The following is a 14,612-nucleotide window of genomic DNA, read 5'->3' as shown; positions in this document are numbered from 1 at the left end:
CTTTAGGGGTATAGGGATTTAAATATAGTATTGGAAAGTCATTAATTTTTCTCTTTGGTAGCTGAACCAACAATGGATTTGAGTGCATTTAAAGATGGTCTGGAAGTTATTGTGCCAAATCCCATCAAGATCCTGGTTCCAAGTACAGGCTATCCAAGGCCCACTGCTACCTGGTCTTTTGGAGATAAAGTACTAGAAGCAGGGGACCGGGTGAAAATGAAAACCCTGTCTGCCTACGCCGAGCTTGTCATCTCTCCAAGTGAACGTCCAGACAAGGGCATTTACACGCTGAAGTTAGAAAATCGTGCAAAGGCAATTTCTGGGGAGATTGATGTCAATGTAATTGGTAAGGAACTAACCTTTTATCATATAAGGTGATTTGACAGTACTAATATTGGTTCAAGCTATTAATGATTCTGACTGAATTTTTTTTCAGCTCGCCCAAGTGCACCCAGAGAACTGAAATTTGGTGATATAACCAAGGACTCAGTACATTTGACTTGGGAGCCACCAGAAGACGATGGAGGAAGTCCATTAACTGGATATGTTATTGAAAAGCGTGAAGTCAGCCGGAAAACATGGACTAAAGTAAGTTTTGAGCAGCAACGCACCAACTCCAGAAAAGAGAATGGAGGAAATCCTGAGATGCCTTGCAAAGTTAAATGTTTTTACCTTTACACTGCTGAAAAAGTACCTCAATCTTTTTTAAAATGTGTTGATGCTAATGCTTCCTGAGGTAGTTCAACCAAGGTATGGTGTAATTGCCTCTTTCTATGAGCTTTACCAGATCTTTTTCAACTAGGTTTGTTTAAAAAAAAATAAAGCAAAACCTACTTATTTACTTAGTACCAGATTAGTATCCAGTATGTCCTTTTAAAAGGGCTATAAGCCATTCTAAGGACACTAAGTACTAAATTAACTCTCTGGTTGTCATACCTCTCACTCCACTAGATAACCTTAGTTGGCCTAACTGCCCTTTTCTCTCCCCAGTTTATACCATTACTTTCCTTTAACCTTGATTTATCATATTTCTACTGGCCAAGCTGGTAGAAAGAATCAACACCTTATTTGCCAACTTTTTAATACATATAAATTATGAAACAATTCCACCTTATATTAAGGGTCAGATATTATTTTGCATCTTTCTTTGCAACTTTTTCCTTAATATGAAATTAACACAGTCATCCTTAGCATTCAAAACTCTGCTCGTGAAAAAACCTTTTGACTTGGGCAGAGAGTTTTTGGAAAACAACTAATTAATTGTATTGCTTTGTCCCAGGTTATAGACTCTGTGACTGACCTAGAATTCACAGTTCCTGATCTTCTTCAAGGAAAAGAATATTTATTTAAAGTCTGTGCTTGTAACAAGTGTGGCCCCGGAGAACCCGCATATGTTGATGAACCTGTAAATATGTCAGCTCCTGCAAGTGAGTACATCCTTGATAATTTCTTACCTAACCTCTTGTTACCTGTTTTTGTTTTTATTTTTCACTTATTTATTTTTTGGCCACACTTGTGTGGCTTATGGGATTGAACCTAGGTTATAGCAGTAAAAATGTGGAGTCCTAACCCTGGACGACCAGGGAATTCACACCTGTTTTTGCTTTAGACCTGGAGTTGAAGTTATGAGGGAAAGACACAGGTTGGCAACAGAGAGATTTCATAGATGGTCTATCTAAGACTGACGCTATCTCTTTAAAACGCTATAGCGGTACCTGACCCACCAGAGAATGTTAAGTGGAGAGATCGAACCGCCAAGAGCATCTTCCTAACGTGGGACCCACCTAAGCACGATGGTGGTTCACGCATCAAAGGGTATATAGTTGAAAAATGTCCACGTGGTTCTGATCGATGGGTCGCCTGTGGAGAACCAGTGGCAGACACAAAGTAAGTGTTTAAATTATTTGACATAAGAGTAAATATTTACTCTTACTACATGAGCTTTATTTTGGAAAGTCTAAATGTTAAGTTTAGAACTTCTTTGGTGTGCCTAATTTGTTAAAAGTGCTGCTGAAGTTACCCTTTAATCAAGATTTTTATTAATTAAAATACTGATGCAATCCAGAATTAAAGGATAGTATTATACCAGGGGTATTAATTTTGGAAATATTATGAATACTACATCATGGGACAGATGAAATGCCTTAAAGTAAAACATCCTCCTTTGTTTCCTGACAGAATGGAAGTGACAGGTCTTGAGGAAGGCCAGTGGTATGCCTACCGTGTGAAGGCCTTGAACAGGCTAGGAGCCAGCAAGCCAAGCAAACCCACAGAAGAAATCCAGGCTATAGACACACAGGGTACTCACTTTAGGTTTTTGCTTTGTTAGCCAAGACTTCTGACTTTAACTCCACCTGAACTTGCTAACATCTTAAATAATCTTTTCCAATTTAGAGGCTCCAGAAATTTTCCTGGATGTGAAGCTCCTTGCAGGTATCACTGTAAAAGCAGGAACTAAGATTGAACTTCCTGCCACTGTAACCGGCAAACCTGAACCTAAAATAACCTGGACAAAGGCTGACATGCTTCTGAAACAAGACAAAAGAATCACCATTGAAAACGTTCCTAAAAAATCCACAGTGACGATCATGGATAGTAAGAGAAGTGACACCGGCAGGTACATCATCGAGGCTGTGAACGTCTGTGGTCGGGCCACCGCCGTGGTAGAAGTGAACGTCTTAGGTGAGGGAGGTGCTCGTTTTAAAAATGAGCAAACTCATTCTAGCTACTTTTGAAAATAAAACATGATTTAAAAATGTGGTTTTTTTCTGAGTGTGTAATGCCATCCACAGATAAACCCGGACCCCCAGCTGCTTTTGACATCACAGACGTGACCAATGAGTCGTGTCTTCTCACATGGAACCCACCACGTGATGATGGTGGATCTAAAATCACAAATTACGTTGTGGAGAGAAGAGCCACTGACAGTGATATGTGGCACAAGCTCTCATCAACTGTCAAGGATACCAAGTTCAAGGCAACCAAGTTAACACCCAATAAAGAATACATCTTTAGAGTTGCTGCAGAAAACATGTACGGTGTTGGTGAGCCAGTCCAGGCCACTCCAATAACAGCCAAGTTTCAGTTTGGTAAGTTTCTCATTAACCAGTTAGTTTAAAGGGAAAAAAAAAGGATATTTATGTTAAATGTATATTTAGTTGTCATATTTATATAAAGGCTATATAACCCATACAATTATCCTGTCTATAGATCCACCTGGACCTCCAACTCGCCTAGAACCTTCTGACATCACTAAAGATGCAGTGACCCTCACGTGGTGTGAGCCAGATGACGATGGTGGCAGCCCCATCACTGGATACTGGGTTGAAAGATTAGATCCTGAAAGTGATAAATGGGTTAGATGCAATAAGATGCCAATAAAGGACACAACATACAGGTACGCCCAAGCTCTCCATCACAGTGTTAAAACAGCAGTGTATACAAATTTTCATTCTTTAGCATTCCTTTTGAATATATCTGATTATATATCACTATAAAAATTTTAATTATTTTTATTTATCTTTTCTGTTACCACATAATTTCAAAAAAGACATAAATTCCATTGAAGGACACAGTTCATAATTTCTTACCATAAAATATCAACTTTATGGAAGTTCCAAAGTGTTTGGTCCTCCAGTATATTAATGATTATTATTATAGATATTATAATTAGATTGGTACATGTGACCAAATCTTGTGTGTGACCATGAAAAGGCAATTTTTAATTTATATTGAAATATTTTCATTTAAATTGCCAAACCAATTTTTAAATAAATTACCTTCTTCTATGTGAAATAAATAGAATTTTCTGCTTTTCATCATGGTATTCAACTCATACTTTGTTCCTAATTCAGAGTGAAAGGTCTCACAAATAAGAAAAAGTACCGATTCCGTGTGCTGGCTGAAAATCTTGCTGGACCTGGAAAACCAAGCAAATCAACTGAGCCAATCTTAATAAAGGATGCCATAGGTATGATTCATTTATTTTCTGTGATTGTTTTGAAGCTTATATTAATTCCTTTGACAAACCTAAATAATGATTTCATTTCATTGGCTTGCAGACCCTCCATGGCCCCCTGGAAAACCAGTTGTGAAAGATATAGGCAGAACATCATTGATGTTGAACTGGACAAAGCCAGAACATGATGGAGGGGCAAAGATAGATTCTTATGTCATTGAAATGCTAAAGACTGGCACGGAGGACTGGGTCCGAGTGGCTGAAGGGGTTCCCACCACCCAGCATTTGCTCCCAGGTCTCATGGAAGGGCAGGAATACTCATTTCGAGTTAGAGCCGTGAACAAGGCCGGGGAAAGTGAGCCCAGTGAGCCCAGCGACCCTGTGCTTTGCCGGGAGAAGCTCTGTAAGTCACTTTTGATTGTTTCATCTTTGCTATCTGGGTTCTTAGTGACTACTAGAAATTTTAGTGAAGACTGAATATTGGACAATAAGAAACGGACTATTTTTTTTTCCTTCAGATCCCCCATCACCACCTCGCTGGCTTGAAGTGATCAATATTACAAAAAATACAGCAGACCTAAAGTGGACAGTTCCTGAGAAAGACGGTGGGTCGCCCATCACCAACTACATTGTGGAAAAGCGAGATGTGCGACGGAAAGGCTGGCAGACAGTGGACACGACCGTAAAGGATACCAAGTGCACAGTGACCCCGCTGACGGAGGGCTCCTTATACGTGTTCCGAGTTGCTGCAGAAAACGCCATAGGCCAGAGTGACTACTGTGAAGTTGAGGACTCTGTCCTGGCCAAAGACACCTTTAGTATGCTCTCTAACTTCATTTTTGTGACACCATTTTATAGTAGATTGTCACTTTTCTCTCTGGTGTTTCTAACCAATGAAAATGTTGCTTTCAGCCACGCCTGGACCACCCTATGCTCTGGCAGTGGTTGATGTGACGAAACGACACGTTGACCTGAAGTGGGAACCACCTAAAAATGATGGTGGAAGACCAATACAGAGGTAGGACCTTAATTAACTCATAAAGAAGAAATTACATCTGGCTGAAGAGTCTTTATTAGTGTTAACAAAATGCTTGTTGTTTCAATAGATATGTCATTGAGAAGAAAGAAAAATTAGGTACCCGTTGGGTGAAAGCTGGAAAGACCTCAGGACCTGACTGTCACTTTAGAGTAACTGATGTCATTGAAGGAACAGAGGTCCAGTTTCAGGTTCGGGCAGAGAATGAGGCTGGAGTTGGTCACCCTAGTGAACCAACAGAAATCCTGAAAATTGAAGATCCAACAAGTAAGTAGTGCTGATTTTACAAAGGATATTGTCCAGAGTCTGATGATGAGATTATGGATGTAAACATTTCACTGTCTTTTAAGGTCCTCCTTCACCTCCTCTTGACCTGCATGTTACTGATGCTGGGAGAAAGCACATTGCCATTGCTTGGAAACCTCCAGAGAAAAATGGTGGAAGTCCTATTATAGGATACCATGTTGAAATGTGTCCAGTAGGCACTGAGAAATGGATGCGAGTTAATTCTCGCCCAATAAAAGACTTGAAATTCAAGGTTGAAGAAGGTGTTGTGCCCGACAAGGAGTACGTGCTGAGAGTGAGAGCTGTCAATGCTGTTGGAGTCAGTGAGCCATCTGAAATCTCTGAAAACGTGGTTGCCAAAGACCCAGACTGTAAGAACACAGTTTCTTTTTACAATTAATAAAGCAAACTTTACTCCTGCATTGCATTTTGACATACGATTTTTTTTTCCCCTTTTGGATTACAGGCAGGCCAACAATTGATCTGGAGACTCACGACATTGTTGTCATTGAAGGTGAAAAGTTAAGCATTCCTGTTCCCTTCAGAGCTGTCCCAGTTCCAACTGTTAGTTGGCATAAAGATGGCAAAGAAGTGAAAGCAAGTGACAGATTAACCATGAAGAACGATCACATCTCTGCACACCTCGAAGTTCCCAAGAGTGTCCGTGCCGATGCTGGCATTTACACCATTACCCTAGAGAATAAGCTTGGCTCAGCAACCGCCTCAATCAATGTCAAAGTCATAGGTAATCATTCTTTGATGAAATACCAGGCACGCTTTACATGTTGGGAAGATTGGTTAACTCTGCAGTGCTAGTAGAAATGGCTTCATGAATTGACTATTTGTAAACTAAATGTCCTTTCAGATTATTTCTTACCATATGAGAAGCAAAGCAATTCTAAAATGAAATTGCTAAACTCTAATTGCATTTGTTTACTTCTGTTGTAATTATTTGCATATGAAATAGCAATTTGAATAAGAGATATACCCAAAGAATGTTTAAATAACCAATATTCATTTATTAATTGTATTTTCAAGTTTTCATAGTGTTCTTAACCAGGGGTGGTGACATTTTCTGCCCCTTCCCCCAAACATGGTGGTGAATCGTGTTTGGAAATTTGGGAGGCCACTTTTGCTTGGAACAAAACTAAGAGGGAGCTACCGACACTTAATAGTTCAGAGTCAAGGATGCTAAATGGCCTACCGTGTCCTACACAGAGAAAGTGTGTGCTCTTAATACCGAGCCTTTTCAGGTTATAATAATAATTATCATTTTGATTTTTAATAGGCCTACCTGGGCCATGCAGAGATCTTAAAGCAAGTGACGTGACCAAGAGTTCTTGTAAATTAACTTGGGAACCTCCAGAATATGATGGTGGAAGCCCAATTCTTCATTATGTCCTGGAACGCAGAGAAGCTGGGAGGAGGACATACATACCAGTCATGTCTGGTGAGAACAAACTGTCTTGGACTGTCAAGGATCTCATACCAAATGGTGAATACTTCTTCCGTGTTAAAGCTGTCAACAAGATTGGTGGAGGCGAATATATTGAACTGAAAAATCCAGTCATTGCTCAAGATCCAAAGCGTAAGTTTGGGTGTGAACATCATAAAGCTAGGAGTTGTGTTTTTTTGTTGTTTTTTTTTTAAGATGGGTTTCCCTATATTAACATAAGGTTTTATTCTTGTACTCCAGAACCCCCTGATCCACCTGTAGATGTTGAGGTACATAATCCTACAGCTGAGGCAATGACTATTACATGGAAGCCACCTTTGTATGACGGAGGAAGCAAGATAATGGGTTACATCATAGAGAAGATTGCTAAAGGTGAAGAGAGATGGAAGAGATGCAACGAACACCTGGTCCCAGTCCTGACCTATACAGCAAAAGGCCTTGAAGAGGGAAAGGAATACCAGTTCCGTGTGCGAGCAGAAAATGCTGCTGGTATCAGCGAACCCTCTCGGGCCACTCCTCCAACCAAAGCTGTGGATCCTATTGGTAAGTCGTGTTTAATGGGTGTGCCATCTTCCCATCATGAAAGAAATGAGAATAATGTTCCGTCAGACAGGGCTTCCCAGGTGGCTCAGATGGTAAAGTGTCTGCCTGCAATGCAGGAGACCCGGGTTCGGTCCCTAGATCAGGAAGATCCCCTGGAGAAGGAAATGGCAATCCACTCCAGTATTCTTGCCTGGAAAATTCCATGGACGGAGGAGCCTGGTAGGCTACAGACCACGGGGTCGCAAAGAGTCGGACACAACTGAGTGACTTCACTTCACTTCAGACATTTCCATCAGAACTGAAAACAATTATTGCTTTTAATCATTACAGATGCCCCGAAAGTCATTATGAAAACAAGCCTAGAAGTCAGAAGAGGTGATGAAATAGCACTTGATGCAATTATTTCTGGGTCACCTTACCCAACAATTACATGGCTAAAGGATGAAAGTATTATCACACCAGAGGAGATTAAGAAGCGGGTAGAACCCTTGGTTAGGAGAAGGAGGGGTGAAGTTCAAGAAGAACAACCGTTTGTCCTGCCTCTGACACAGCGTCTGAGTATCGACAATAGTAAAAAAGGAGAATCTCAGCTCCGTGTCCGAGATTCTGTCCGACCCGATCATGGCCTATTTATGATCAAAGCTGAAAATGACCATGGTATTGCAAAAGCTCCATGTACCGTCTGTGTGCTAGGTAAGTAGATAAAACTACACTTTCCAATGGAAGAAAGTTAATATAAGAGTTCGTGGGGGCAGTTAAAAGAAGTGGGAAATAGCTTCAGTCAGGTGTCCTCATTCCCTTTTTCTTCTGGCTTCGTCAAAGAAAACTGACGCTGTTATTCATTAGCTAATGTGATATGAAGACAGATGTAGGAAAAACAGAAGTTGACGTCACTGAAGCACATTCAACATTTACATTTTCCGTTGCGAGCAGTGCTACAAAAATTTTTAACCACTTCTCTCTTTTAAAATATCAGATATACCAGGACCACCAATCAACTTTGTATTTGAAGATATGAGAAAGACTTCAGTCCTCTGTAAATGGGAGCCACCCCTTGATGATGGTGGCAGTGAAATTTTAAACTACACTTTAGAAAAGAAAGACAAGACAAAACCTGACTCAGAATGGATGGTTGTCACCTCAACGCTTAGGCACTGCAAATATTCAGTGACAAAGCTGATTGAAGGAAAAGAGTACCTCTTCCGTGTGAGAGCTGAAAACAGGTTTGGGCCTGGACCACCGTGTGTTTCAAAGCCATTTATGGCTAAAGATCCATTTGGTAAGGTTCTTTAGCATCTAAACTTTGCCTTTTTATCATATGTTGCTATACATTATCCCAGCTTATAAACTTGAATTTTTATGTCATACTAGGGAATTAGTTCAAACTTGCCTTTTTTAATTTTAATCAGAACCACCGGATGCGCCTGACAAGCCCATTGTGGAAGACGTCACCAGTAACAGTATGCTAGTGACATGGAATGAACCAAAAGATAACGGAAGCCCCATCTTGGGTTACTGGCTTGAAAAACGTGAGGTGAACAGCACACACTGGTCTCGTGTGAACCGAAACCTTCTGAATTCTTTGAAGACCAAGGTAGACGGCCTACTAGAAGGACTCACCTATGTCTTTAGAGTATGTGCTGAAAATGCAGCTGGACCTGGAAAGTTCAGTCCCCCCTCAGACCCCAAGACAGCACAAGATCCAATCTGTAAGTAATTCCTTAAGAGGACAGAGGGTATAGTGTGGTCACTATAATTAACACTACTGTTTGCTGCTACTGTTAATTTCTAGTTTTCAAGTTTTGTATGCTTGAAAGTTGTTAAGAGAGTAGATCTTAAATGCTACCAAATAGTGGTATTTATGTGAGGGAATGGTGGTGTTAACTAACATTTCTGAGGTAATCATTCTGTAATATATACATATATCAACTCATCACGCTGTACACCTAAAACTTACATACGTTATATGTCAGTAATACCTCAGAGCTGGAAAACAGACTAAATACTAGCAGTAACTACAGATATATGTTGAGGTTGCAGTGTAAAATTATAAACATTTGTATATATACCTTAAAAGTTTCACAGAGCAATATTTACCCACATTGCATGTAACATATGTGGGGGGAAATGGGCTAGCATAAGCTACTGCGCATTTTCAAACCATCAGCGGGTTTTGATTTCTGTGTGTGCATTCATTCTAGCTCCACCTGGGCCACCCGTCCCCAGAGTCACTGACACAAGTTCCACAACGATTGAACTGGCTTGGGAGCCCCCAGCTTTCAACGGTGGTGGGGAAATTGTTGGCTACTATGTCTATAAGCAGCTGGTTGGCACAAATGAATGGTCCCGCTGCACAGAGAAGATGATCAAGCCCCGTGAGTACACGGTCAGAGAAATCCGAGAGGGTGCCGATTACAAACTTCGAGTGACTGCCGTCAACGTTGCAGGCGAAGGGCCGCCTGGAGAAACAGAACCTGTTACTGTGGCTGAACCACAAGGTACTTAACCAGGGACCTGAATAAGATGATGGATATTTTCCCAGGATGAGATTTTTCCTCCCCATCTTTCTGGAGCTAATGTAGGACTGTTCTCTTTCAACAGAGCCTCCAACTGTGGAACTAGATGTTTCTGTCAAGGGTGGAATACAGATTATGGCTGGGAAGACTCTCAGAATTCCAGCTGTGGTGACTGGGCGTCCAGTGCCAACCAAAGTGTGGACCATTGAAGAAGGCGAGCTGGATAAAGACCGTGTTGAAATAGAGAACGTTGGAACCAAGTCTGAGTTAATTATCAAGAATGCATTGAGAAAAGACCATGGCAGATATGTGATTACAGCTACCAATAGCTGTGGTTCCAAATTTGCAGCAGCCCGGGTAGAAGTTTTTGGTAAGAAATGTTAACGTGGATTTCCATAAGATTTTCCCTAAGCAATACTATCTTACTGCATTGATTTTCTGTTGTTACTGTTTTATTTTTCAGATGTCCCTGGCCCCGTTCTTGACTTGAAACCTGTTGTAACAAACAGAAAAATGTGTCTGCTTAACTGGTCTGATCCAGAAGATGATGGAGGAAGTGAAATCACAGGCTTCATTATTGAAAGAAAGGATGCTAAGATGCACACTTGGAGACAACCCATAGAGACTGAGAGATCTAAATGTGACATCACAGGTCTCCTTGAGGGACAAGAATATATGTTCCGTGTGATTGCCAAGAACAAGTTTGGCTGTGGCCCTCCTGTTGAAATAGGACCAATTCTTGCAGTTGACCCACTAGGTAAGAGAGAAAGTTTTGTGTTTATAAAGTGAGTATTGATTGCTTGTAGTTACGTCATTTATGTATGGAGTTTTATGGCTTCAAACTCCCAATAGTCTCCAGATTTATATTTGGAGTAATGAGAAAGGTAAAAACCAAATAACTACAAGCAACTGTAAGGATGCCATATTTACTGTAATTTCAATGTAATTTTGGGCATGGTTTTATGTGCTGAAAAACTTAAATCATTGGAGCCTAGCACAAATGAAAAAACCAAAGGAAATCCCCTTGGCTGGTATGAACAAATATGAAGCCCTAATACTGCACACAGCTGGTAATGCCTGCTAACGTCCCATTCTAGACAGCAAAGTCTTTGTGGTTCCACAAGAGACAGAGGAATTATTCCTCCTCCAACACCACCCAAAAAAAGAGACAAAATTACCTTCTCACTGTAACAGCCCATCTCAAAATGTCTGCTGCAGTTAAGTTGTGCCAGAAAAAACAGAACAGAGTTGGACTTAGACAGTAAAGCTCTGCTTCTGGTTGTAATAATAGTCAAGAATGGATTGGGTCTAGTTTCGCCATTCTGAGCTTATTCTTTCTATCTTATCCTTCAGTACACAAAACTACAGCAGCATCACTTAAATTCTCTTTCCAGCCCTAAACCAACACTTGAGGCAACATGGTTCAAAGTGTATTCAGTAGACATATCCATTTTCTGTTAATGAGACAGGAATACTTTGCTCTCAGCTAGTCATTCAAAGCAAAATTTCACAGACAGCCCTCCTAGGTCATTAAAATTAGCTTTCTCAGTGACAGAGGTAAAATATGTAAAATGCTAAATATAAAAAAGCATACATGCACCTCAATTTATTTTTAATCAATAATCTTGACTATAGAGTTTACTAAAAAAAAAAAATTCTGCCTATATGAATGCCTGTAATTTTGGTAATTGAGATATTTTGAGGATTTTAAAGACATGTAACATTATGCCAATAGAAACCTATTTTTCATGTAATTTGGAGTGAAATGTGACTTCATACATGAATATTTGTCTCATTCTTGTCATTTCAACCTACCTCTGGTTAAAGGTCCTCCAACATCTCCTGAGAGGCTCACATATACAGAAAGGACCAAGTCCACCATCACCCTCGACTGGAAAGAGCCCCGCAGTAACGGCGGCTGCCCCATCCAAGGCTACATCATTGAGAAACGGCGTCATGACAAACCTGACTTTGAACGAGTTAACAAGCACCTCTGCCCAACCACATCTTTTCTTGTTGAAGATCTCGATGAACACCAGATGTATGAGTTCCGTGTCAAGGCCGTCAATGAGATTGGTGAAAGTGAACCATCCCTGCCTCTTAATGTGGTCATACAAGATGACGAAGGTGTGGCATCTAAACATAATGGCCATTTGAATGCACTTTATCTCACAGGCTGTGTAAACATCTTTATGACTGTGCTGTTTTTTTCCCCCACGTTCCCTTCTCTTTGCAGTGCCTCCAACTATTAAGTTGCGCCTGTCTGTTCGCGGAGACACCATCAAAGTTAAGGCGGGAGAGCCTGTTAACATTCCCGCAGATGTGACAGGCCTTCCGATGCCTAAGATTGAGTGGTCCAAGAATGAAACTGTGATTGAGAAACCCACCGATGCACTTAAGATAACTAAGGAAGAAGTTTCCCGCAGTGAGGCAAAGACTGAGCTTAGCATTCCCAAAGCAACTCGGGAGGACAAAGGCACTTACACGGTGACTGCTTCTAATCGCCTTGGTTCAGTGTTCCGAAATGTCCATGTGGAAGTATATGGTAAGCGATACTCTTTCTTATAAAAGAATGAACTCCAGCATCTGTTTAAGAATTTCCTTCTCAATCTCCTCCATGGGTTCCTTTTCAGATCGTCCGTCCCCACCAAGAAATCTTGCTGTTACTGACATTAAAGCTGAATCTTGCTACCTAACATGGGATGCCCCTCTAGACAGTGGTGGCAGTGAGATCACCCATTACATCATTGACAAGCGCGACGCAAGCAGGAAGAGAGCTGAATGGGAAGAAGTTACCAACAGTGCTGTAGAGAGGAGATACGGGGTAAACTGTTCTAAGTATTTTCTTATGCACATTAAAAGGACTTGAGTCTGAATAAACACCATTCTGGCATGACCTTGGAATTTAATGATTAAACTTAAAACACCACACAAAAATCCTTAGTTTTTAGCACCTTGCACATAAGGCCCCTTAGCAATTTGTTTCATATACAGATTCTCTTTTACTTGAGAGACAAATTATTAGGTTCAATAAATGTACACATTCTCATTTTAAAAGACTTTCTCCATATGTGAGTGTATGTACTCAGATAATTGCGTCTATAGATTTATTTCTTTTTACAGTCTTCCCCTACCAAATGACTTGAATATTAAATCAAGTGAAAATCAACATAAGTATGTGGTTTTTAAGAAATTATTATTCATTTGATTTCTAGATCTGGAAACTTATCCCCAATGGTCAGTATGAGTTCCGAGTTAGGGCAGTGAATAAATATGGAATCAGTGATGAATGCAAATCGGATAAAGTGGTCATTCAAGATCCTTACCGCACTCCTGGACCTCCGGGAAAACCAAAAGTTCTGGAGCGCACCAAAGGGTCGATGCTAGTGAGCTGGACTCCTCCTCTGGACAACGGCGGCTCTCCAATTACTGGTTACTGGCTGGAGAAGAGAGAAGAGGGAGGTGCCTACTGGTCACGTGTTAGCCGAGCACCAATAACCAAAGTGGGCTTGAAAGGCGTGGAATTTAATGTTCCCCGTTTGATTGAAGGTGTTAAATACCAGTTCAGAGCAATGGCAATAAACGCTGCAGGAGTTGGCCCTCCCAGTGAACCATCAGACCCAGAAGTTGCAGGAGATCCCATATGTAAGTATGCTTCCATCTCTGGAATATATCAAGGACAAAGCCACTAAATAGATAATTCTGCTCTTAAATTTCTTGTATTTATTCTATGCCAAGTTATTTTATTTATTAAAATTAAAAGTTTCGTACTTATGTAGACTGTCAAAAGTATATATGTATGTGTGTATATCCATATACACACACTGCTGCTGCTGCTGCTAAGTCACTTCAGTCGTGTCCGACTGTGCGACCCCATAGACGGCAGCCCACCAGGCTTCCCGTCCCTGGGATTCTCCAGGCAAGAACACTGGAGTGGGTTGCCATTTCCTTCCCCAATGCATGAAAGTGAAAAGTGAAAGTGAAGCCACTCAGTTGTGTCCGACTCTAGCGACCCCATGGACTGCAGCCTACCAGGCCCCTCCATCCATGGGATTTTCTAGGCAAAAGTACTGGAGTGGGGTGCCATTGCCTTCTCCGATACACACACTAAGCACACATATCTAATATGTATTAGATATATATACATATATATATATACACACATATATATACATGTGTATGCATACACGTAGAGAAACTCATATGGTTTTTAAACACTTAGATTAAACCTAGTATTGTATGAGGAATCACAATAATAAAGACCCTGGACTATATAGCTCCTCTTTGCTCCCATACTTAAACCTCCGCCTCTTTAATCAGCTACTGTGGAAATTATCTCCCTCACCAAACAGACCTTCCAGTAGGAGTTTAACAAAAACAAAAGGTTGTTAAATTTTCAATAATACATTGAAACAAAGATGTAAGATCTTCAAGCAGAGTCTGTGAAGTCTGTCAAATAAAAAGCAATTCTGAAAGATCTATAAGCATATCAGTTCAAAAATTAAAATACTGTGGCCTTAATGATTAATACCATGTGTTGTAATGTATAGATTTTCTGTGGAAAAAATTCAGTTATTTGTAAAAAAGACTTAAAATAATCTAAGTCCTATACGGAGCATATATAAAAAATGAATTATTCATTCTGCAAGCTAGTATTAAATATATGCTATGTGTAAAGAACTGTGTTAAGTGCTGGAAAGACCTATCATTAAAATTTCCATAATTGTAAAGCACTGTCAGAAATATAATGGATTGTTATGTGATTAGGGACAGGGTCAATATCTACAATACAAGGCATTAAAAATCAGTTTGTGTTCA

The 14,612-nt window shown here is 40.4% G+C and overlaps 1 protein-coding gene across 50 annotated transcripts in view; it reads left to right on the top strand.

Annotated features, from left to right (window-relative positions):
* TTN (titin) overlaps positions 1-14,612 on the top strand; it is a 276,437-nt gene that overhangs the window by 185,388 nt on the left and 76,437 nt on the right. For all 50 annotated transcript variants that reach the window (XM_086360782.1, XM_086360507.1, XM_086360734.1 and 47 more), the window contains 27 exons: positions 62-346; positions 437-588; positions 1,280-1,427; positions 1,710-1,887; positions 2,179-2,300; positions 2,395-2,682; positions 2,793-3,089; positions 3,211-3,397; positions 3,855-3,970; positions 4,062-4,361; positions 4,477-4,776; positions 4,871-4,976; positions 5,065-5,261; positions 5,345-5,650; positions 5,746-6,024; positions 6,568-6,867; positions 6,976-7,278; positions 7,609-7,971; positions 8,255-8,557; positions 8,688-8,987; positions 9,480-9,776; positions 9,880-10,164; positions 10,258-10,551; positions 11,622-11,921; positions 12,031-12,339; positions 12,428-12,618; positions 13,010-13,439. In XM_086360782.1, the coding sequence (XP_086216908.1) occupies positions 62-346; positions 437-588; positions 1,280-1,427; positions 1,710-1,887; positions 2,179-2,300; positions 2,395-2,682; positions 2,793-3,089; positions 3,211-3,397; positions 3,855-3,970; positions 4,062-4,361; positions 4,477-4,776; positions 4,871-4,976; positions 5,065-5,261; positions 5,345-5,650; positions 5,746-6,024; positions 6,568-6,867; positions 6,976-7,278; positions 7,609-7,971; positions 8,255-8,557; positions 8,688-8,987; positions 9,480-9,776; positions 9,880-10,164; positions 10,258-10,551; positions 11,622-11,921; positions 12,031-12,339; positions 12,428-12,618; positions 13,010-13,439 (6,936 nt within the window). The remainder of the gene's footprint in view (positions 1-61; positions 347-436; positions 589-1,279; positions 1,428-1,709; positions 1,888-2,178; positions 2,301-2,394; positions 2,683-2,792; positions 3,090-3,210; positions 3,398-3,854; positions 3,971-4,061; positions 4,362-4,476; positions 4,777-4,870; positions 4,977-5,064; positions 5,262-5,344; positions 5,651-5,745; positions 6,025-6,567; positions 6,868-6,975; positions 7,279-7,608; positions 7,972-8,254; positions 8,558-8,687; positions 8,988-9,479; positions 9,777-9,879; positions 10,165-10,257; positions 10,552-11,621; positions 11,922-12,030; positions 12,340-12,427; positions 12,619-13,009; positions 13,440-14,612) is intronic.

This window comes from Bos grunniens, chromosome 2 (assembly GCF_055505025.1).
Source record: "Bos grunniens cultivar Pamir isolate PY7600 chromosome 2, Bosgru_T2T1.0, whole genome shotgun sequence".
NCBI lineage: Eukaryota > Metazoa > Chordata > Mammalia > Artiodactyla > Bovidae > Bos > Bos grunniens.
This window is presented reverse-complemented; position numbering and strand designations above follow the sequence as displayed.